At 36.0% G+C, this 21969-nt stretch overlaps 1 protein-coding gene across 5 annotated transcripts in view; it reads left to right on the forward strand.

Moving 5' to 3' along the window:
- Window positions 1-21335, forward strand: part of ZNF292 (zinc finger protein 292) — a 111215-nt gene extending 89880 nt beyond the window's left edge. For 4 of the 5 annotated variants that reach the window (XM_003404363.4, XM_023544017.2, XM_023544021.2 and 1 more), the window contains 3 exons: window positions 8060-8196; window positions 10107-10248; window positions 12458-21335. In XM_003404363.4, the coding sequence (XP_003404411.2) occupies window positions 8060-8196; window positions 10107-10248; window positions 12458-19624 (7446 nt within the window). In that variant the 3' untranslated portion in view covers window positions 19625-21335. Of the gene's footprint in view, window positions 1-7477; window positions 7545-8059; window positions 8197-10106; window positions 10249-12457 lie in introns of those variants that run through there. The other variant, XM_023544025.2, reaches the window with a different exon arrangement.
- Window positions 21336-21969: the final 634 nt, after the last annotated feature.

A 21969-nucleotide genomic window follows, 5' to 3' on the forward strand; every position in this document is an offset into this window, starting at 1 on the left:
AAGAAGGACTCAGCAGTCTGCTTCTAAAAACATTAGCCAGTGGAAACCTTATGAATAGCAGCGGAACATTGTCAGATATAGTGCTGGAAGATGAGCCCCCTAGGTTGGAAGGCACTCAAAAGACGACTGGGGAAGAGCTGCCTCCTCAAAGTAGAGTCAACCTTAATGAAGTGGGTGGACTAAATCCTTCAGGCCCTTCATTTGCTGATGTGGCATGACTCAAAATGAGAAGAAACAGCTGCAAACATCCATTAATAATCGGAACCTGGAATGTATGAAGTACGAATGTGGGAAAATTGGAAATCATGAAAAATGAAATGGAACGCATAAACATTGATATCCTAGGCATTAGTGAGCTGATATGGATTCGTATTAGCCATTTTGAATCAGATAGTCATATAATCTACTATGCTCAGGATGACAACTTGAAAAGGAATGGTGTTGCATTCATCCTCAAAAAGAACATTTCGAGATCTGTCCTCAAGTACAACGCTGTCAGTAATAGGATAATGTCCATAACCCCACAAGGAAGAGCAGTTAATATGACTATTACTCAAATTTATGCACCAGCTACTAAGGCCAAAGATGAAGAAATAGAAGACTTGTATCAGCTGTTGCAGTCTGAAATTAATCGAACATGCAATCCGGATGCATTGATAATCACTAGTGATTGGAATGCAAAAGTTGGAAACAACGAAGGAAGATCAGTAGTTGGAAAATATGGCCTTGATGATAGAAACAATGCTGGAGATCGAATGGTAGAATTTTGCAAGACCAATGACTTCTTCATTGCAAATACCTTCTTTCACCAACATAAACGGCGACTATACACATGAACCTCGCCAGATGGAACACACAGGAATCAAATTGACTACATCTGCGGAAAGAGAAGGTGGAAAAGTTCAATATCATCAGTCAGAACAAGGCCAGGGGCTGACTACAGAACAGACCATCAATTGCTCATATGCAAGTCCAAGCTGAAACTGAAGAAAATCAGAACAAGTCCACAAGAGCCAAAATGTGACCTTGAGCATACCCCACCTGAATTTAGAGACTATCTCAAGAATAAATTTGATGCACTGAACACTAGTGACCAAAGACCAGACAAGTTGTGGAATGACATCAAGAACATCATACATGAAGAAAGCAAGAGGTCATTGAAAAGACAGGAAGGAAAGAAAAGTCCAAGATGGATGTCAGAGGAGACTCTGAAACTTGCTCACGAACGTCAGGTAGCTAAAGCAAAAGGAGGAAATGATGAAGTAATAGAACTGAACAGAAGATTTCAAAGGGCAGTTCGAAAAGACAAAGTAAAGTATTATAATGACATTTCCAAAAAGCTGGAGATAGAAAACCAACAGGGAAGGAAGAACACACTCAGCTTTTCTCAAGCTGAAAGAACTGAAGAAAAAATTCAAGCCTCGAGCTGCAGTAGTGAAGGATTCTATGGGGAAACTATTAAATGTCGCAGGAAACATCAAGATGGAAGGAATACACAGAGTCATTATACCAAAAAGAATTAGTCGATGTTCAACCATTTCAAGAGATGGCATATGATCAGGAACCGATGGTACTGAAGGAAGAAGTCTAAGCTGCTCTGAAGGCACTGGCGAAAAACAAGGGTTCGTGAATATCAATTGAGATGTTTCAACAAACGAATGTAGCGCTGGAAGTGCTCACTCATCTATGCCAAGAAATATGGAAGACAGCTTCCTGGCCAACTGACTGGAAGAGCTCCATGTTTATGCCTATCCCCAAGAAAGGTGATCCAACCTAATGTGGAAATTATAGAACGATATCATTAATATCACACGCAAGCAAAATTTTGCTGCAGATCATTCAGAAATGGCTGCAGCAGTATATCGACAGGGAACTGTCAGAAATTCAGGCCGGTTTCAGAAGAGGATGTGAAACCAGGGATATCATTGCTGATGTCAGGTGGATCCTGGCTGAAAGCAGAGAATACCAGAAGGATGTTTACCTGTGTTTTATTGACTATGCAAAGGCATTTGTCTGTGTGGATCATAACAAATTATGGATTACATTGCAAAGAATGGGAATTCCAGAACACTTAATTGTGCTCATGAGGAAGCTGTACATAGATCAAGAGGCAGTTGTTCGGACAAAACAAGGGGATACTGAATGCTTTAAAGTTAGGAAGGGTATGCGCCAGGGTTGTGTCCTTTCGCTATGCTTATTCAATCTGTATGCTGGGCAAATAATACGAGAAGCTGGACTGTATGAAGAACAGGGCATCAGGTTTGGAGGAAGACTCATTAACAACCTGTTTTATGCAGATGACACAACCTTGCTTGCTGAAAGTGAAGGGGACTTGAAACACTAACGAAGATCAAAGACCACAGCCTTCAGTATGGATTGCATCTCAACATAAAGAAAACAAAAATCCTCACAACTGGATTAATGAGCAACATCATGATAAATGGAGATAAGATTGAAGTTGTCAAGGATTTCATTTTACTTGGATCCACAATCAACAGCCATGGAAGCAGTAGCCAAGAAATCAAATGATGCATTGCTTTGTGTAAATCTGCTGCAAAGGACCTCTTTAAAGATGTCACCTTGAAGACTAAGGTGCACCTGACCCAAGCCATGGTATTTTCAATAGCATCATATGCATGTGAAAGCTGGACAATGAATAAGGAAGACCAAAGAAGGATTGATGCTTTTGAATTGTGGTGTTGGCGAAGAATGTTGAATATACCATGGACTGCCAAAAGAAGGAACAAATCTGTCTTGGAAGAAGTACAACCGGAATGTTCCTTAGAAGCCAGGATTGCGAGACTGTGCCTTACATACTTTGGACATGTTGTCAGGAGTAGTCAGTCCCTGGAGAAGGACATTATGCTTGGCAGAGTACAGGGTCAGTGGAAAAGAGTAAGACCATCAACAAGGTGGGCTGACACAGTGGCTGCAACAGTGAGCTCAAGCATAACCACAATTGTTAGGATGGCGCAGGACCAGGGAGTGTTTCATTCTGTTGTGCACAGGGTCGTTATAATTCGGAACCGACTCGACGGCAACTAACAACAGAATTTATTACAAGTGAGATGCGGATGGAGGTTTTAGAACACTCCCTCTAGGAGGGAGAAGTGCATGCAATGAATGGTGGTAACAAAGCTTTTGAGAGGGTCTACTGCTTTCCTTAGATTTAAATCAATTTTATGTTTTCTGATATACTTGGGAACAAATGAGGCTAAACTTAAGCACAGCATAGGCCCTGCCCTAAAAAAGCATACCTCCTCATACCCTGTGTAAACATAGGGTTGTTGGGTTAGCTTTGAAGTGCCTTTTGAAGTTGAAGACTATGAATTTATTGTCTTGAGTAAAAATACATATTTTTTAGCTACTTTAAATATTCAGAAGATCTTGCAGTAACCCAAAACCTGCTGCTGTCAAGTCAATTCCGACTCACACAACCGTATAGGACAGAGTAGAACTGCCCCATAGAGTTTCCAAGGAGCGCCTAGCGGATTTGCACTGCCGACCTCAGGGTTAGCACGGTAACACTTAACCACTATGCCACGAAGGTTTCCTGATCTTGCAATACTAAATGCAAATTTCCTCTTGGTTTAATTATCCAAAGTTGAATAGTTAGCAGCCCAGCCTGCCCTGGAACATCCTCAGGAAAATTCTCTATGAGAACTCCAGGTGCCTCTAATGTCATATGAGAATTTTTTTCCTTCTCATATTAAACAGTTGAAAATAAGACTTTTCATGTTTTTAAGCAGCGCTCATAAGGTCTCTGTATACCCCATTCCTGAAACAAGAATAGATCACATAGTGCAAAAAGGGACAGGGTTTGTGTAAATCTACTCATTCCTTGTTATTAAAAGTCCCCTTTTGCTTGGAGGTTATACTTGATACTGTTCTGTTAGAAATGCATTAAAAATTGTTCTTCAGTATTCTTGTGAACTAAGTGAGTTAAGATTGGCTGTCACCAAGACCATTTTATTTCTGCCCCAAGAGAAGAGATAGATCACTTTCCCCTTTGGAACAATCAGCCAAAGACATCGTATGCTGTCTCTCTCATATGGTCCACTTCATTTATTTTACCTGCCCAGTCCTTGTAAGCATTTGAGTTTTTCACCCTTGCCTAGGAGGATGGTGGGAAGTGGGCTTTGTTAGAAGGAGTCATTCATGGTCTGATGGTCCTCCTTCTGAGGAAATCATTCTCCAGATAAGCTAGTAGACAAGGGATGTACTGTTTCCCAGAATTTTCAATGTGATAGAGCAGCTAGCCCTGATAGATGGCCAGAGAATGCGGCTGGGAGAAATGACTGTTTTATCTGGATTCTCTGGAACAAATGAGCTTTGACCTGGATTTTTGGGACAACTAGTAAAAATAAAATTAGCGCTGTTCATTTTAGATCCAATAATACTATTGGTTTTGTTGTAAAAAAATAAATAAATAAAAATAAACAGAAGTTAAAAAAGTAAAATCCTCTATCTTGTCTCTCCCTAACCAGTATATTCCCATTTTCCACTCTTCTACCCATTGCTGTTCAGTGGATTCTGACTCATGGCAACCCTACAGGACAGAGTAGAACTGCCCCATAGGATTTCCAGGCTGTAAATATTTACAGAACCTGACTACCACATCTCTGTGTTTTGGTTAGCAGCTGAGTGCTTAACCACTGCCATACCAGGACTCCTTTCCACTCTACCAGGCTATTAAGTTTGGACATTTGTTATATAACCTTCCTGACACTTTTCTGTGGACATAATTTATTTTTATGTGCTCAAAATGTGTATATACTCTGGCTGCTAGTCTTTTTACAGATGGCTTTCCATATTATTACATATAGATCAACCTCATTTTGTCTCATGATTGCATAATTCTGTAGTATAGATTTGTATTATCTTTATCCAGATACTTAGCTTGTTGCGTTGTTGATCCATCCTTGCATCCTTGTTGGAAGTAGAGTAAATTTCTACACGTGGAATTGCTGGATCAAATACTCTACAAATTTTTAAATTAACAAATAGGATCAAAACCAAACCAAAAACTATGTATGAAATTTCTTCTTTCCCCATGCTAACAATAAAGATTTTTAGTCTTAAATCTTTGCTAGCCTGAGGGTTTAAGATATAGTCGCTAATTGTTTGATTTTGCATTTTCTTTATGATTGAGGTTTAACATTTTAAGTTCTTTTCTAGATGGAAAAGAAGATTAAATTTGATAAGCATGGGATTATGCATGAAACATGATTAGAGGCAATACATTTTAAAAGTACCCTTGGTAAATACATATAAAATATTGATTAAATGTTTTATATTTTTTTAATACCTGGCATAAAGAGCTATATCTAAATATAAAAAGTTGTTATTTGTTTTATAAATGATTGTTTTTCTTTACAAAGAGACTTAGCATAGTATGTCTTTAATAAACAGATCTTTCTAATTGGTTTTAAATATTTCACTTGCAGTTCTATTTTCTAGCATTTAAAATTTTTGCTCATTTTTTAAAGCAGTGGAGAATAGATATGATATATGTGTAATCCTTATGTACATAATATATTGGTAGTCCCTATGTTATGCTGCCTTGGTTTTTTAAAATAATTATTGTCCATTGATGGTTATATTTGACCTGTATTTAATTTTTCACAATTTTAATTCAGCCATTCATTAGTGTAAATACGGTATCATTGATCCTGCCATCCTTTTTAGTGTCATATTTTTCAAGACAGCCATCTAGTGGCACATCAGGAAAATGAAGGCAATCAAGTGAACTGTAAAAATTGTTTCATTAGTATGACTTTAAAAAGTGAGGTTTTTTATATTATTGTACCTAATGTTTTATTTGGTATGTTGTATGCATATGAATAAATGCATATAGGTGATTGTGCATGTGTACAAATAGATATTTTTTAAAATACTGAGTGTAAGCTAATGATGGTAATATGATTGGGAAAATAAATTTTTTTCTTATATGTAGTTATACATTTTGCACTATTTAACAGCACTGGCTGTTAAATAGATTTTAGAAAAACAACGAAAATAATCAGACCCAAAATAAATCAAACTTCCAAGAAATAAGGGTTTTTGTTAAACCTGAAACATGTAAAAATCAGTATTTGGCAATAAAGGGCTTCAGTATGCTTGTGCATATAGAATTCTGGAAAGAGCACAGACTTTGCAGTTAGACCTGGGTTGAAATGCCATTAGTTATGTGACTTTAAACAAGTAACTTAACCTCTCTGAGCCTTATCCCTGAAAAGAAATAGTAGTATCTACCAGGCAAGCTGTTGTGAGGACTGGCAATAGTATTCTGAAGAAGATGACACATAGTAAATAAATGGTAGCTATTATTTCTGTTATCATTAACATCATATGAAAAATTAAAGAGAGGGAAAAAAAACTCATGGTTCAGCTTCCTAACATTTGTGTTAATGGGTGTGCTTAGGTAATTGTTTTAAGTTTAAATGCAGCTTTTAATAAAAGGTAATGGGAAGAAATGGAAAAAGCATGGGTCCTTGAAGTCAGTCAGACATTTTATTCGTGGCTCTACTGCTTAACCAACTGTTGTGACTTGGGCAAATATAGAAATTCTTTGTGTCCCAGTTCATTATGTATAAAATGTTACTGATAATACATACCTAGAAGAAAACTTATGTTTAAATAATAATATATATCAGGTGCCTGACATGTTTATATTGTAGATACTTGAGAAATACTTTAATATATTAAATATATATTTCTAAGTCCTTTTTTGTTTGTTTAAATGGGGTCACTTATACGTAAAGCTTCGTTAGAAAGAGGCAGGCAGAGGAGTATAATGGGAAAAGAGCACTGCACCAGGGAATATCAAGACTTAGGTTTTGGCCTTAAGTCTGCCACTAACTTCATGTATCCTTAAAGAAATCACTGCTGTTAAACACATAGATACAGAGTTTAGTCTTTTATTATCTTAGTGTTTTCTAATCCAATTTAATGTGTAGAATGTAACCTCTGAATGCTGCCATGCAGCCTTTTTCCTCATTATAAAAGATCTACCTCAGGATCACCCCCATCCTCATTTAGATACTTGTCCAAATCCTAAACACATTGTATTTCACACACACACTCACTCACACTGACTCTTTTCTCTTACTCAAAAATTGATGAGAAAAGATAGAAAATCAGCTAGGAGGGCCTTTGTCACCTCTCTGGTGTATTAGCACTAATGGTCTATATTTGGTCTCCGGTTCCTCTTTTTGCCATCTGTAAACTTTATCATGTTAAAATTAACCTTTTTATTCTGTGGAACACCTGTGATTTGTGATTGTATGCTGTTTGTCACATCCCATATGCTTGTAGAGAGCAGAGGTAAAGTCTGTTTGTTTTATTTAGTATATCATGATAATGAGGTAATAAGTTTTAATTTTTTAAATAAGAATAAGCAATAGATGTGAATGCATAATTAATTAAATGAAGCAAGTTTTCTTTGTCTAGGTTATACTTACCCATGCATGTCTGTTGACAGGCTTTGAAATGGAGTAAATTTATATGAAAAGAAAAATAGTGGAGGTTTATAGAAAATTGAGGTGAGCTTAATTTAAAGGTGGTATAGTTGCATACAGTGTTTCATATTGTCTGTTTTATTCTTCAGATGAATAGACACTTAGTTTACCTAGTCTATGCACGGTAGACCTTTTTGTGTCTTTCGTTTATAATGCTTTTTAAATCACTAGACCAAAAGGGAGGAAAATACAAGTACTACATCCATTCTTTTCAGTATCATAGATTTGTTTTAATGGGTGAGGGTGCTTATAATTAACATCAGTTCTTTACATGTAAATGAATACTTGTGAAGTTCTCAAAAATAGTTGATTGTACTGTGTTACCGAATATTCTTCCAGAATTTCTATATTAGACTTTTTTTTAACTGCAGCCCAGTCTCTGTCCCAGCAATGATCAGTTGTGAACTGATAATGTAAAGTGAATGAAGCTTTACTGATGAAAATGATCTGTAAATTTCTAATGCAAATTTTGTAGTATGTTATTACACATCCTTATGTAACACCATTCTGTGATGTATTTGTATATCCTTTTTCTTTAGATTTCAGAAGTTGATTGCAAAGATGCACTAGAAATGATCTGTAACTTAGAATCTGAGGGTGATGAAAAAAGTGCTCTTGTTTTATGTACTGCGTTTTTATCACGTCAGCTACAACAAGGAGATATGTACTGTGCTTGGTAAGTTAATTTTCTTTTTTTAAGAAAAATTTGTTAAATAAGAATACAGAAAGGTTATGAGAATTTAGGTAATTTAGGAACATTTTTTGAACATATTTTAAGGTCTTTGCAGAACAAAAAACTTATTTTTAGATACACTTTGTGCAAACTAATCAAGTATTTCAAAACTTTAAAATCTTTTTGTACTTTTAGCATTAAGGAACACACAATTCTTTAGCATACCAATAGTGATCGTCCACGCAGGACATTTTTTAATGTTAGAAGGTGAAAGAAAGGTTTATTTTGTCTAATGCCATAACCAAAATTTTCAGATATGCAAACAACCTATAATTGAATGTGTGTATTTTTTCTTTTTTTACCCTCTGCATATTGAACCCTTTTAGCTATAGAACTAGCTGTTGGCCATCTATGTGTGGAAATATAGTTCACTTTCCACCTAGAAAAATAAGTATTGCTCACTAACTTCTTCAATATAAGTTTCTTTGTATTGTAAATTTCCAAGTGGCCAAAGCTTGGTATATGTAATCTTTTGTGAAGCTACAACTGGCAGAGACGTTGACTTCAGCTAACCAAGGAGCCTAAGATGATCAGCTGCCTTAAATTACTGTTAGCTAATATCGCTAATTTATCTTGTCAACACTAATATTAGGTATGTTTATGGAAAACAAGTAGATTTTCTAGGTATAATATAGCATAAATATCTTTGATGACTAAGAAATTAATGTGTTAAATGGCAAAAAGACATCAGTATTTGATTTTATATAATAAGACAAAAGCAGTCTACTACAAGCTTTTGAGTAGAAGGTTAGCAAAATAGAGTTTATGTTTAAGAAGCTGTTTAATACAAACAGTTGGGAATTGATTGGGGACTGAATGAGGGCAAAGTTGGGGAAGGGAGTGGCAACAGAATTGAGACAAGAAAATCAGCTAGAAAGCCATTAAATAGTTCAGCTGGGAAGTTATGAAGGCTTCCTTTTGGTTGTGGGATCAGATGAAAAAAATATTGAAGAAGATAACATTCTTGAGGAAGGAAAAAGTAGAGAGGTAGTGTCAGTGAAAGAATGTTAATCTTTTTTCATACATTGTTTCAAGTTTCAGAAGGCATCAAAGCAGAGAAGTCTTTTAAAGAAGTAGAGAGGCGAAGGTGGTCAGGATTGGAGAGAGATTTCGAAGTCCTCAATATATAGGTTAAAATCAGTAAATGGGAATGTTATTCAGGTAGGCGGTGTAAAGGCTACAGTTCTAGGACTGGAAAATGAAAAATGTAGAAGCAAGAAAGTAGATTTTTATGGAATTTAATCATGGAGAACAGAAGAGAAATAATAGGTTAAAAGGAGGAAAACTCATCACCTCAGTAGGACTTCTTTCTATGAAAAATATATTATTATTGCATTTGAAGTACGTTTTAAAGTTTATTTTTTTGATTTCTTATTTCACTGTTACAACAGATGAATTACTTTCTTTACATAGGTTCTGTGTCATCATTGATTCTTAACATTTATCTAGTAACCTTATTAGTTAGCTTTAGATTTAAATTGGAAGTCGAGGTAAGAGGTAAATGTTTTTTGAAAATGATTAAGGCATTGATACTTTGTGCTTTTTATTACATTGTTGAAGATGAGATGTGGCTCAGAGTTACCATTTGTATAATTTGCTTAAATGTCAGGTGCTTTTCTGATTAAAAGTAGTGTTTCTCTGGGATTGAAAAATATTAATCAATAAAATGATAAATCATATTTTAATTTTATTTAATCTTTAGAAAAGTGGGAACTATTTCCTTATTTTAAACTTAATTCCACATGTAGAAATGGAATCTAAAACCAGTTTTTATTTCAAATGTAATGATGGGACTGATAAGGTCTATGCTTATTACATAACTGCGCCAACTTTTTTTTTTTTTTTTTTCCTAGGGAACTTACTCTCTTCTGGAGCAAATTACAGCAAAGAGTAGAACCATCCATACAAGTGTATCTAGAGAGGTGTCGTCAACTTTCTTTATTAACCAAGACGGTATATCACATTTTCTTCTTGATTAAAGTTATTAATTCAGAGGTAAGAATAATCATTAATTTCTTAATTTAAAAATATATAAATTATCTTTAATAAAAGACTTTAACTTTTATTATTTTGGCACATCTTTGAGTGTTTTTTACTTCATTTAGTGCTTTGAACATTTGTTTTCTTATTAGCCCTTTAGGACATTTGATATACAAACTTGAAATTGCAAATGAGAGCCAGGGGCTTGCTCTTGGTCTGAAGAAAAGCAGTATACATCACACCTACATTTTATCACTCTTCAGTTGTTGCTCCTTGATGTTATACTACTTTGATAACTTGGCTGTAATGGAACTTGGGAAGTTTAAAGAGGAATAGAGAGATATCTTCCTTTGCTAGCAGTATGGCAGATTAGATTATCTAAAAACCCTCCTACTGCAAAACATCCAGAAATACTTGATAAAATATAACAAACTTTTTTTTTTTTTAACGTTTAGCATCTGGGATTGCAAGAATATTAGGGAAATTTCTAGGGCCTCAAAGGAAGAAGAACCTAAAAACTGGAGTAGAAAGCTTGGGCTGATGCTGTACCTCTCCAGCCTGGTGGGGGTTGGGATGTATTACTACTTGCAGTGACCAAGGAGTTTGAGTTTTCATATTCACACTGGGACAGGAGATAGCTATATGGGGATAAGAGATAAGGCTTTGGGCCCTCTCAAGGTAGAGAGTTAGAACTGAAGCCCTGTATATAAAGCTGACAACTGTGAAATACTATAATTTCATTGAAAAGGTAGACTAGAAAAAATATACATTTTCTAACACAGATGGATGATAGGGAAAATTGTGTATGCCCATCTGTGTTCTGGGTCAGGGGAAAATGTTTCATCTAAGAAGTTGTAACCATAGGTCTTCACTCACACAGATTTGAGGTCCAAATTTACCCTGTCTACATAGTACAGGAACTCCCATGCCAAGTAAGTAAGGTTTAAGGAAGTAGAGACGGAGCCCTGGGCTGGTAATACCCCTGTCATACCTAGCAGAAGCAAATATAGCACTGCTTTGAAGGAACATGTCATCAAAATAGTACAAAATAACTACACAAGTTTTGTGAAAGATCTTTAAAGATGCTAGAGACACCCATATGGGGCCATTTCTTCCCAGTTGTCCTTTCTTTCCTTTCACTTTCAAAATAGGTCTCTTTGTATTTTTTCTTCTTGCCCATTATCTTTTTGGTCTTTGTACTTTTGCTTTTCCTAGAATCAAGGCCCCTTTTTCAGTATCACAGCCTTCTTCCCTCGCTCTCCCTTTGGACCACAAATCTAAGCTTCTGTTCTAGTAAAAATTTATTTTCCTCTTGATCTGTGAAACTACAGGTCCTATTGCCTCTTTTGTCTTTCTTTCTTGCCTTTTGATCCTTTATTACGTATACCACATTTCCATGGATGTGGCCAGATACCATGGCTGGCTGATTCCTCATATTTTCCTGTTCCCTTCTAACCTTTTAAAATGCATCTTCTTCTTTCCTCCTGTATGTTTCAAGTGACTCTTACCTTCATTACTGCTCTTTTCTCAAAATAATAGTTTAAGATGCGAATCTAAAAAAAGAAAAAGTTTATTGGGTTTTTGCCTCCTCCTGCTTAAGTTGGTCTAGCCATGAGGTAGGTGATTTGACATTCAGTTTTATGGTAGCAATAGATTCTCCATTATGAAGAATTGAATAACTTTTTCTGTTAGAAGTGAAATTCTTCTTTCATTACTAATAAGACAGGAAATAGGGAGATACTCTTGGTTCTGTAATTTGATTAAGAGTATTTTGTTTCATAAGGATTACAAATAAAAACTTAGGATATGAGATTTGTGATACAGGTAATGACTGCCTATAAATCACTTCCTATGTGTCAGACACTATACTAAACTATCGCAGAAACTTTAGAAACAATCTTTAATACACACAGCAATTTTATTAAGTTTTTTTTTTTTTAAGTGCTATTATGACCCCCTATTTAGTAAGTGGAATATGAAAGGTCAGAGAAGTCGAATAACTTCCAAGTTTGCCTAGCTATTAAGTCATTTCACATCCCAAGTCTTATCTTGTGGCTCCAGTGCTTTTTCTGCTATTCTGTACAGTTCATTATACACATATATACACACACGTAAGCACACGTGCACATGCACATCCGCCAGACTAAGCTGCAGTGCTTTTAGAAGGGGCATCTTTTCATATGCGGCTATTATGATAATAACATTTTCTATTTGCTTTTCACAGACTGAAGGGGCTGGACTTGCCACTTGTATAGAACTATGTGTAAAAGCTCTTCGCTTGGAATCTACAGAAAATACTGAAGTGAAAATATCTATTTGCAAGACCATTTCGTGCTTGTTGCCTGATGATCTGGAAGTTAAACGTGCCTGTCAACTGAGTGAATTTCTTATTGAGCCTACAGTAGATGCATATTATGCTGTGGAAATGTTGTATAACCAGCCGGACCAGAAATATGATGAAGAGAATCTTCCAATACCAAATTCTCTACGTTGTGAGCTCTTACTTGTATTGAAAACTCAATGGCCTTTTGATCCAGAATTCTGGGATTGGAAAACCTTGAAAAGACAATGTCTGGCATTAATGGGAGAAGAAGCATCCATTGTGTCTTCAATAGATGAACTAAATGACAGTGAAGTATATGAGAAGGTAGTAGACTACCAGGAAGAGATTAAAGAAACTTCTGTGAATGGACTTTCTGGTGGAGTTGGTGCTAATTCTGACCTTCTTAAAGGCATTTGTGATGATAAGCAGAAGAAGAAAGAGATAAAACAATTAAGAGAGCGAGGATTTATATCTGCTAGGTTTAGGAATTGGCAAGCCTACATGCAGTATTGTGTGCTATGTGACAAAGAATTCCTTGGTCATAGAATAGTACGACATGCTCAGAAACATTACAAAGACGGGATTTACAGTTGCCCCATATGTGCAAAGAACTTTAATTCTAAAGAAACTTTTGTTCCTCATGTCACATTGCATGTTAAACAATCTAGTAAAGAGAGACTAGCAGCTATGAAACCATTAAGAAGATTGGGAAGGCCTCCTAAGGTCACAACTACCAATGAGAATCAGAAGACTAATAATGCTGTGACCAAGCAGGAACAAAGGCCTATAAAAAAGAATAGTCTCTATTCAACAGATTTCATAGTATTTAATGACAATGATGGTTCAGATGATGAAAATGATGACAAAGATAAATCTTATGAGCCAGAAGTGATCCCAGTCCAGAAACCAGTACCTATTAATGAATTTAATTGCCCTGTAACTTTTTGTAAAAAGGGCTTTAAGTACTTTAAAAATTTGATTGCTCATGTAAAGGGGCATAAGGATAATGAAGATGCCAAGCGCTTTCTTGAAATGCAAAGCAAAAAAGTTATTTGCCAGTACTGTAGACGGCATTTTGTAAGTGTTACTCATCTCAATGATCACTTGCAAATGCATTGTGGCAGTAAGCCATATATCTGTATACAGATGAAGTGTAAGGCCGGTTTTAACAGTTATGCAGAGCTCTTAACCCACAGAAAGGAGCATCAAGTGTTCAGAGCAAAATGTATGTTTCCTAAATGTGGCAGAATTTTTTCAGAAGCTTATTTGCTATATGATCATGAAGCACAGCATTATAATACCTATACTTGCAAGTTCACGGGTTGTGGTAAAGTTTATCGTTCTCAGAGTGAACTAGAAAAGCATCTGGATGATCACAGCACTCCTCCTGAAACAGTCTTGCCTCCCAAAGACCAACTTAATTCATCTGGAGATTCTCTTCAGCCTTCCAGAGTGAATCAGAACGTAGAAGGAAACACTGCGAAAGAGAGCTCTATGCTTCCTTCAGAAAATAGCATTGAAAACAGCTTACAAGAAGATAGAAGTGATACTTGGGATAAAAGTAAGGCAGAATCAGCTATGACTGAACAAGACCAGGTTTCTGTCCCTGTACTGAAGGAAGCCGATGGACCATTGTCAAATGGTTTGGAAAACCCTGCTACCACACCTCTGCTTCAGGCCAGTGAAGTAGCAGTGTCCATCAAAGTGTCTCTTAATCATGGGGTTGAGGATAACTTTGGAAAGCAAGAAAACTCAACTATAGAAGGCCCTGGTGAATCACTGGTCACAAACTTACATACACCGGTTGAAGATACTTGCAATGATTTGTGTCATCCAGGTTTCCAAGAGAGAAAAGAACAGGATTGCTTTAATGAAGCTCAGATTACTCAGAATTCTTTAGTAAATTCAGAAACCCTCAAAATAGGTGACCTTACCCCACAGAACTTAGAAAGACAAGTGAACAACTTAATGACCTTTTCTGTGCAAAATCAGTCAGGATTTCAGAACAATTTGCCAACTTCCAAGCTTGACTGTGGAGGTAATGTTAAAACATCATCCGGCCTTTATAACTTACCTCTTAAGACATTAGAAAGTATCGCATTTGTTCCACCACAACCCAACCTAAATAGTTCTTTAGGAACTCCATCAGTGCCTGTAAAAGCTCCAGTTCAGAAATTCAGTTGCCAGGTTGAGGGATGTACTCGAACCTATAATTCTTCACAGAGTATTGGGAAACACATGAAGACAGCACACCCTGACCAGTATGCTGCATTTAAAATGCAGCGCAAAAGTAAAAGAGGTCAGAAATCTAACAACCTAAATACACCAAATAATGGAAAGTTTGTTTATTTTTTGCCACCACAGGTGAGCAGCTCCAGTAATGCATTTTTTGCAGCACAAACCAAAGCCAGTGGGAATCCTACTTGTTCAGCCCAGTTGCAGCATGTCTCACCTTCCATTTTTCCAGCTCATTTAACAAATGTGTCAACTCCACTGTTGCCCTCGATGGAAAGTGTCATAAATCCAAATATACCTTCTCAGGACAAAAATGAACAAGGTGGTATGTTATGTTCCCAACTGGAAAATTTATCTGGTACAACCTTGCCAGCACAAATGGAAGATCTAACCAAAACCGTTTTGCCCTTGAATATTGACAGTGGCTCAGATCCTTTCCTTCCTTTGCCTGCAGAAAGTAGTTCAATGTCTCTCTTCCCTTCACCACCAGATGGTGGGACTAATTCTGTTTTTTCCCAACTGGAAAATAATGCAAATCATTTTTCCTCTCAAACTGAAGGAAACACCAATTCCTCCTTCCTAAAGGGGGGTAATGGTGAAAATGCAGTTTTTCCTTCACAAGTAAATGTTGCAGATGACCTCAACAGCACCAGTGCCCAACAGTCTGCAACTGAAAAAGTTAATAAAGACCGTGGACGGGGTCCAAATGGGAAGGAAAGAAAACCCAAGCAAAACAAAAGGGCTAAATGGCCTGCAATTATCAGAGATGGAAAATTTATTTGTAGCAGGTGTTACAGGGCTTTTACTAATCCCAGATCACTGGGTGGACACTTGTCTAAACGATCTTTCTGTAAGCCACTGGATGGAGCAGAAATTGCCCAAGAACTTTTACAGAGTAACGGACAGCCTTCTCTTCTTGCCAGCATGATTCTCTCTACAAATGCAGTAAATTTGCAGCAGCCACAACAGTCTGCTTTTAGTCCAGAAGCATGTTTTAAAGATCCATCATTTTTGCAGCTTCTTGCTGCTGAAACTCGCTCATCAACGTTTTTACCAAGTACATTTCCTCGTACTGGTGTGACTAACTTTAATACCGGTGTTAGCCAAGAAGGAAGTGAAATCATTAAACAGGCTTTGGAAACCGCTGGCATTCCCAGTACATTTGAGGGTTCAGAAATGCTTTCTCATGTTGTTCCCTCAGGTTGTATCTCAGAGACAGCACAAATAAATGCAGTGGTGATGCCAAATCCAACTGTGCCACCCCTGTTGCAGACTGTATGCCACCCAAACACCCTGCTGACAAGCCAGGATAGGACACCAAACTCCAAAACTCCCTCCATTGATGAATGCAGCAGTTTGCCTGTCTTTCCAGCAAATGACTTACTACTGAAGACTGTTGAAAATGGTTTGTGCTCTAGTTCATTTCCTAATTCTGGTGGGCTTTCACAAAATTTTACCAGTACCAGTTCACGTGTTTCAGTTATAAGTGGTCCCCAGAATGCAAGGTCTAGTCATTTAAATAAAAAGGGAAACAGTGCTTCTAAGAGAAGAAAGAAAGCTGTTCCTCCACTGATTGCACCCAGTGCCTCCCAAAACTTGGTAACAAGTGACTTAACAGCAATGGGACTCATAGCAAAGAGTATTGAAATACCAACTACTAACCTTCATTCAAACGTAATTCCAAATTGTGAACCTCAGGGGTTGGTGGAAAATCTAACACAGAAACTAAATAATGTTGACAATCAGTTATTTATGACTGATGTAAAAGAAAACTTCAAAACCAATCTTGAGTCCCATACAGTGTTAGCGCCTTTAACATTAAAAACTGAAAATGGTGATTCCCAAATGATGGATTTGAATTCATGCACAACTTCAGTAAATTCCGATTTGCAGATTTCTGAAGACAATGTTATACAAAACTTTGAAAAGACTCTTGAAATTATTAAAACTGCAATGAATTCTCAAATACTTGAGGTAAAAAGTGGACCTCAGAGTGTTGGTGAAACATCACAGAACGTACCAGTGAGTTATAATATTCAGCTTCCTTCAGTAAACACTGCACAAAATAACAAATTACCTGATTCTTCTCAGTTTCCTTCCTTCATAGCAGTCATGCCGACAAAAAATAACATTCCTCAATCTGACATATTGCATAAAGTGGATCAAATACAGGAAATCCTAGAAGGCTTACAGAAATTAAAATTAGAAAATGACCTCTCCTCTCCATTATCCCAGTGTGTACTAATCAATACATCAGTGACGCTGACTTCCACTCCTGTTACATCAACTCCAAATGCCTCAGTGGTTCAGCCAGTTTCTGAAATGGTAAATAACATTCAGTTTAGTGACAAGGTTAATAAACCCTTTGTGTGTCAAAACCAAGGCTGTAACTACAGTGCTATGACAAAGGATGCACTATTTAAGCACTATGGTAAAATTCATCAATACACTCCAGAAATGATTCTTGAAATTAAGAAGAACCAGTTGAAATTTGCTCCATTTAAATGTGTAGTACCTACATGTACAAAAACATTTACAAGAAACTCTAATCTCCGGGCACACTGTCAGTTGGTACATCATTTTACAACAGAAGAAATGGTAAAGTTAAAAATAAAAAGGCCTTACGGAAGAAAACCTCAGAATGAAAATTCGCCAGCTTCACGAATTACACAAGTCAAAAAACAACTAGCTATGACAGAGGAAAATCAAAAGGAATTCCAGCCTGCTTTAGAATTGGGAGCAAAGAAGGAAAATACCCTCAGTAATGTAGCAGTGGTCCCAGAAAATCAGCTTATAGAAAAAAAAAGTCCTGAAAATATAGAAAGTTCTGCGCAAGTGATTACAGTTACTTCCGAACAACATGATACAAATTCTCTCACAAACATACAAACCAAAGGACGGAAAACTAGGAGGCATAAAAAAGAAAAGGAGGAGAAAAAACGCAAGAAGCCAGTTTCCCAGTCCCTTGAGTTTCCAACAAGATATAGTTCCTACAGACCTTATCGATGTGTTCACCAGGGTTGCTTTGCTGCCTTTACGATTCAGCAAAACTTGATTCTTCATTACCAGGCTGTACACAAATCAGATCTACCTGCATTTTCTGCAGAGGTCGAAGAAGAAAGTGAGGCTGGTAAAGAAAGCGAAGAAATTGAAACTAAACAAACTGTGAAAGAATTTCGATGTCAGGTGAGTGACTGTTCTCGAATTTTCCAGGCAATCACTGGCCTAATACAACATTACATGAAACTTCATGAAATGACTCCTGAGGAAATTGAAAGTATGACCACAGCTGTGGATGTTGGGAAATTTCCATGTGATCAGTTAGAGTGTAAATCTTCATTTACAACTTACTTGAACTATGTTGTCCATCTCGAAGCAGACCATGGCATCGGGTTAAGGGCAAGTAAAGCAGATGAAGATGGCATATATAAGTGTGATTGTGAAGGCTGTGATCGTATATATGCGACTCGGTCTAATCTCCTCCGACACATTTTTAACAAGCATAATGACAAACATAAAGCTCATTTGATTCGGCCAAGAAGATTAACACCAGGTCAGGAGAATATATCAAGCAAGGCAAATCAAGAAAAAACAAAGCCAAAATATCGAGGGACAAAACACAGCAGATCTGGAAAGGAAGGAATCAAAATGCCTAAAACCAAACGAAAGAAAAAAAATAATTTAGACAGCAAGAACACAAAGATTGTGCAGATTGAAGAAAATAAGCCTTATTCTCTGAAACGTGGAAAGCATGTGTATTCTATAAAGGCTAGAAACGATGCCTTATCTGAGTGTACAAGCAGATTTGTAACCCAGTATCCTTGTATGATAAAAGGGTGTACATCAGTTGTTACAAGTGAAAGCAATATAATTAGACATTATAAGTGCCATAAATTATCTAAAGCATTTACATCACAACACCGCAATCTTCTCATTGTCTTCAAACGGTGTTGTAACTCACAAGTTAAGGAAAAGTGTTCTGAGCAAGAAGTCGATAAAAGTGATGTAAAAGATTCTGACGTATGTGTATCGGAGAGCAATGATAACTCAGGAACAGCTTCGGTTCCACAGAAGGAAGTTGAAAAAAATGAAAAAGATGAAATGGATGAGCTAACAGAGTTATTTATTACCAAACTAATAAATGAAGACAGCACAAGTGTAGAGGCCCAAGCTAATACCTCTTCAAGTGTAAGTAATGATTTTCAGGAAAATAACTCCTGCCAGTCAGAGAAACAAAAAGCAAGTAATTTGAAAAGACTTAATAAAGAAAAAAATGTCTCACAGAATAAAAAGAGGAAAATTGAAAAAACTGAAGCACCATTGGCAGTTGATTTAAATAGCATGCATAAAGAAGAAGAAACTGCTGTTGCAATTCAAACCACTGAGGACCACCCTGCATCTTTTGACTGGAGCTCATTTAAACCAATGGGATTTGAAGTATCATTTCTCAAGTTCCTTGAGGAGTCTGCAGTGAAGCAGAAGAAGAATACTGATAAAGATCATCCAAATAGTGGAACTAAAAGAGGAGCTCACTCAAATTCAAGAAGAAATACTGACAAGACTGCTGTGACTAATGGAAATCATGTATGTTCTTGTAAAGAAAGTGAAACTTTTGTACAGTTTGCTAATCCGTCACAGCTTCAGTGCAGTAATAATGTAAAAATTGTTTTAGACAAGACTCTTAAAGATTGCACTGAGCTCGTCTTAAAGCAGCTCCAGGAAATGAAACCTACCGTTAGTTTGAAAAAACTTGAAATACATCCAAAAGACACAGATGTGTGTGCTGTGAAAGACCTTAGTATAGGTAAAGCCACAGGGAGAGGGCAGTACTGAGAACTAATGTACTCTAAATACATCACTCACCATTTTATTTTAAGTAGGAAGCCATCAAGCATGCTAGAATTGTGAAACCTTTTCATTATTTTTGTTGTTATTGTTGTTGACATGAATTAACCTGGCCAACAAAAAAAAAAAGAAAAAAAAAACATGACATCTGTCATGTAAAACTTTTTGTTTTTATCCCTATGGGACTTGAGGAACAGAATCAATACTTCAGTTTTGTAAATAGTTGAGCTAAACCTCAAATTTCTATCAACCAGTTACCCTTTCCATGAACTAAACTGACATTTCTGTGTGATTGGTATGTTTCACCAGGTCACTGCTCATGTATAACAGTCCTCTTTGTAGATACCTTTTTTGTATATATTTATTATTGTAAATCATTTGCTGCCACCAGCAGTCTGTAAGTCTAAACTATTAAATGACACATTTATATTTGGAATTTTAATTTTTAACTAAGTGATCAAGTTTTTAACTAAGTGATCAAGTTGTTTTATTGTTTTAAATTAAGAACTTTTTCAACTAAAGCTAGAAACTCTGCCATAGTCCGTTGATTTTTACATGCATTTATTTACAAGACGGTTTCAAGATTACTTTTCACAGACTAGGCACATTATTATATTGACATCTTGCTCTGCTTTGTAAATTTACCATCCAAGATTTCTGGGTGGTATTCATATGAAATTAAGGCAGATTCTTTAGCAGTTTCCTATACCTACAGTTTTTTGTCCCCCCCCCCCAATTGGATATAGTTACTATGATCCATGAAATATAATGGAAATGTGAATAAAGATTTTACTACATTGAAGATTTTAAACATTTGGTATTTAAAAAAAAATCCTCTGTGATGTGATAGAAACTAGTAGTGTGGAGCAGTGTAAATATTGAGGTGGTGATTTGTGAAGTAGCCCAGTATTGCCTTAAATAAAATCACATTTCATTTCTTGTTTTATACATGTGATCTTATAAAGGTGGTTTTTTTGTTTTTGTTTTTTCCCCTCCATTTTCTGAAATTTATAGATTGGTGTATAGCTTTAAACTGTATAAACTTTTGTGGAAAGATTTTTTTAAACATTTTTATAAATCTTAATATTGATATCATCAAAGTGAGCCCATCTTGTGTTTATAAAATGCAAGAGTCCTTAACATTTATAATTACATAGGTAAAACACTTTCTATAAGGAAGTTGGATGTTTTGATTTTACTGTTTATAGAAGTTAGATTGACAGATTTGTCTGTATTTTCCCACCATATCTAATGATACTTTTTTCATTAGATTGGTCTGCAAGAGCAGTATTAGTTGTTATAATTGATTATTTTGGTTATTCAATATATAGTTAGCTCTTATAATTTAGCTATATTCACCATATTTATACTGTGGATTCACAGCCAGAAGTAGAGGTTCAGGAGAGCTTATGACCTTCATTTAAAGTCCAACCAAAATCAGTACTGGAAACAAAAGAAAACACCCTTTCAAGATCTACTTTTGTTACTGTTTGCCATAAATAGTAGTATTGATTTTTGACTTTGTGTTTGTTATAAAATTTGCGTTCACAATATTATTAGCCTGAGATATTGAAGATATTGTGATGATCTGAAAATGTGTATATTCCCTGTGCAACATCATATTTCAGGAAAAATGAAGCACTTAACATTAACTGAAATTGCTGGTACTCTGAATAAAGAAGCATGGTCAAGGAGTGAATTATTTTCTTTTGGAAAATATTTTTTAAAGTTTTATTATTATTATAGTTTTATTTTTAGGGCCTAATTGGTTATAACTCCTGATTTCACCTCCTTAAGGTTTATTACCAATATGCATAAAACTTGACACATTAAAATTCCTACCCTTTGGTAAGCCCACTGTTATTTATTAAAATAAAAGTTGTTTTTATGGGTGGCTAATACATGTTTTTTTTCCCCACCCAAATTAACAATAAATAATACATGTTTTTTTCCTGCCCAAATTAACAATAAATAACTAAATGATATTAAATTTTTGTTAACCACAGAATGTTTTTGTACGATTTTCTTAGAAGTTGACCTAACCCCTAAAGGTAGGCATTCAGCAAAACTGCCTATGTAATATTGCAGTAGCAAGTAGGTTTTTTCCTGATAAATGTAGTGATGAGCCATCATTAAATGAAAATGCCAGTTTTGGCTTTTCTTTTGATTACTAGCTTAAGAAAACTGACCACTAGACATTTCTGTAATTGTTCTTCCACATAAGAAGGGGGAGAGCTTGCCAACATTGAGTTAAGTTTTTTATATTCCAGGTGCTTTATATTAAAAGTAATTATGGGAAAGCGGGCTTTTTAGCATGGAACAGGAAAATCAAA

This window comes from Loxodonta africana, chromosome 1 (genome assembly GCF_030014295.1).
Source record: "Loxodonta africana isolate mLoxAfr1 chromosome 1, mLoxAfr1.hap2, whole genome shotgun sequence".
NCBI classification, from domain to species: domain Eukaryota; kingdom Metazoa; phylum Chordata; class Mammalia; order Proboscidea; family Elephantidae; genus Loxodonta; species Loxodonta africana.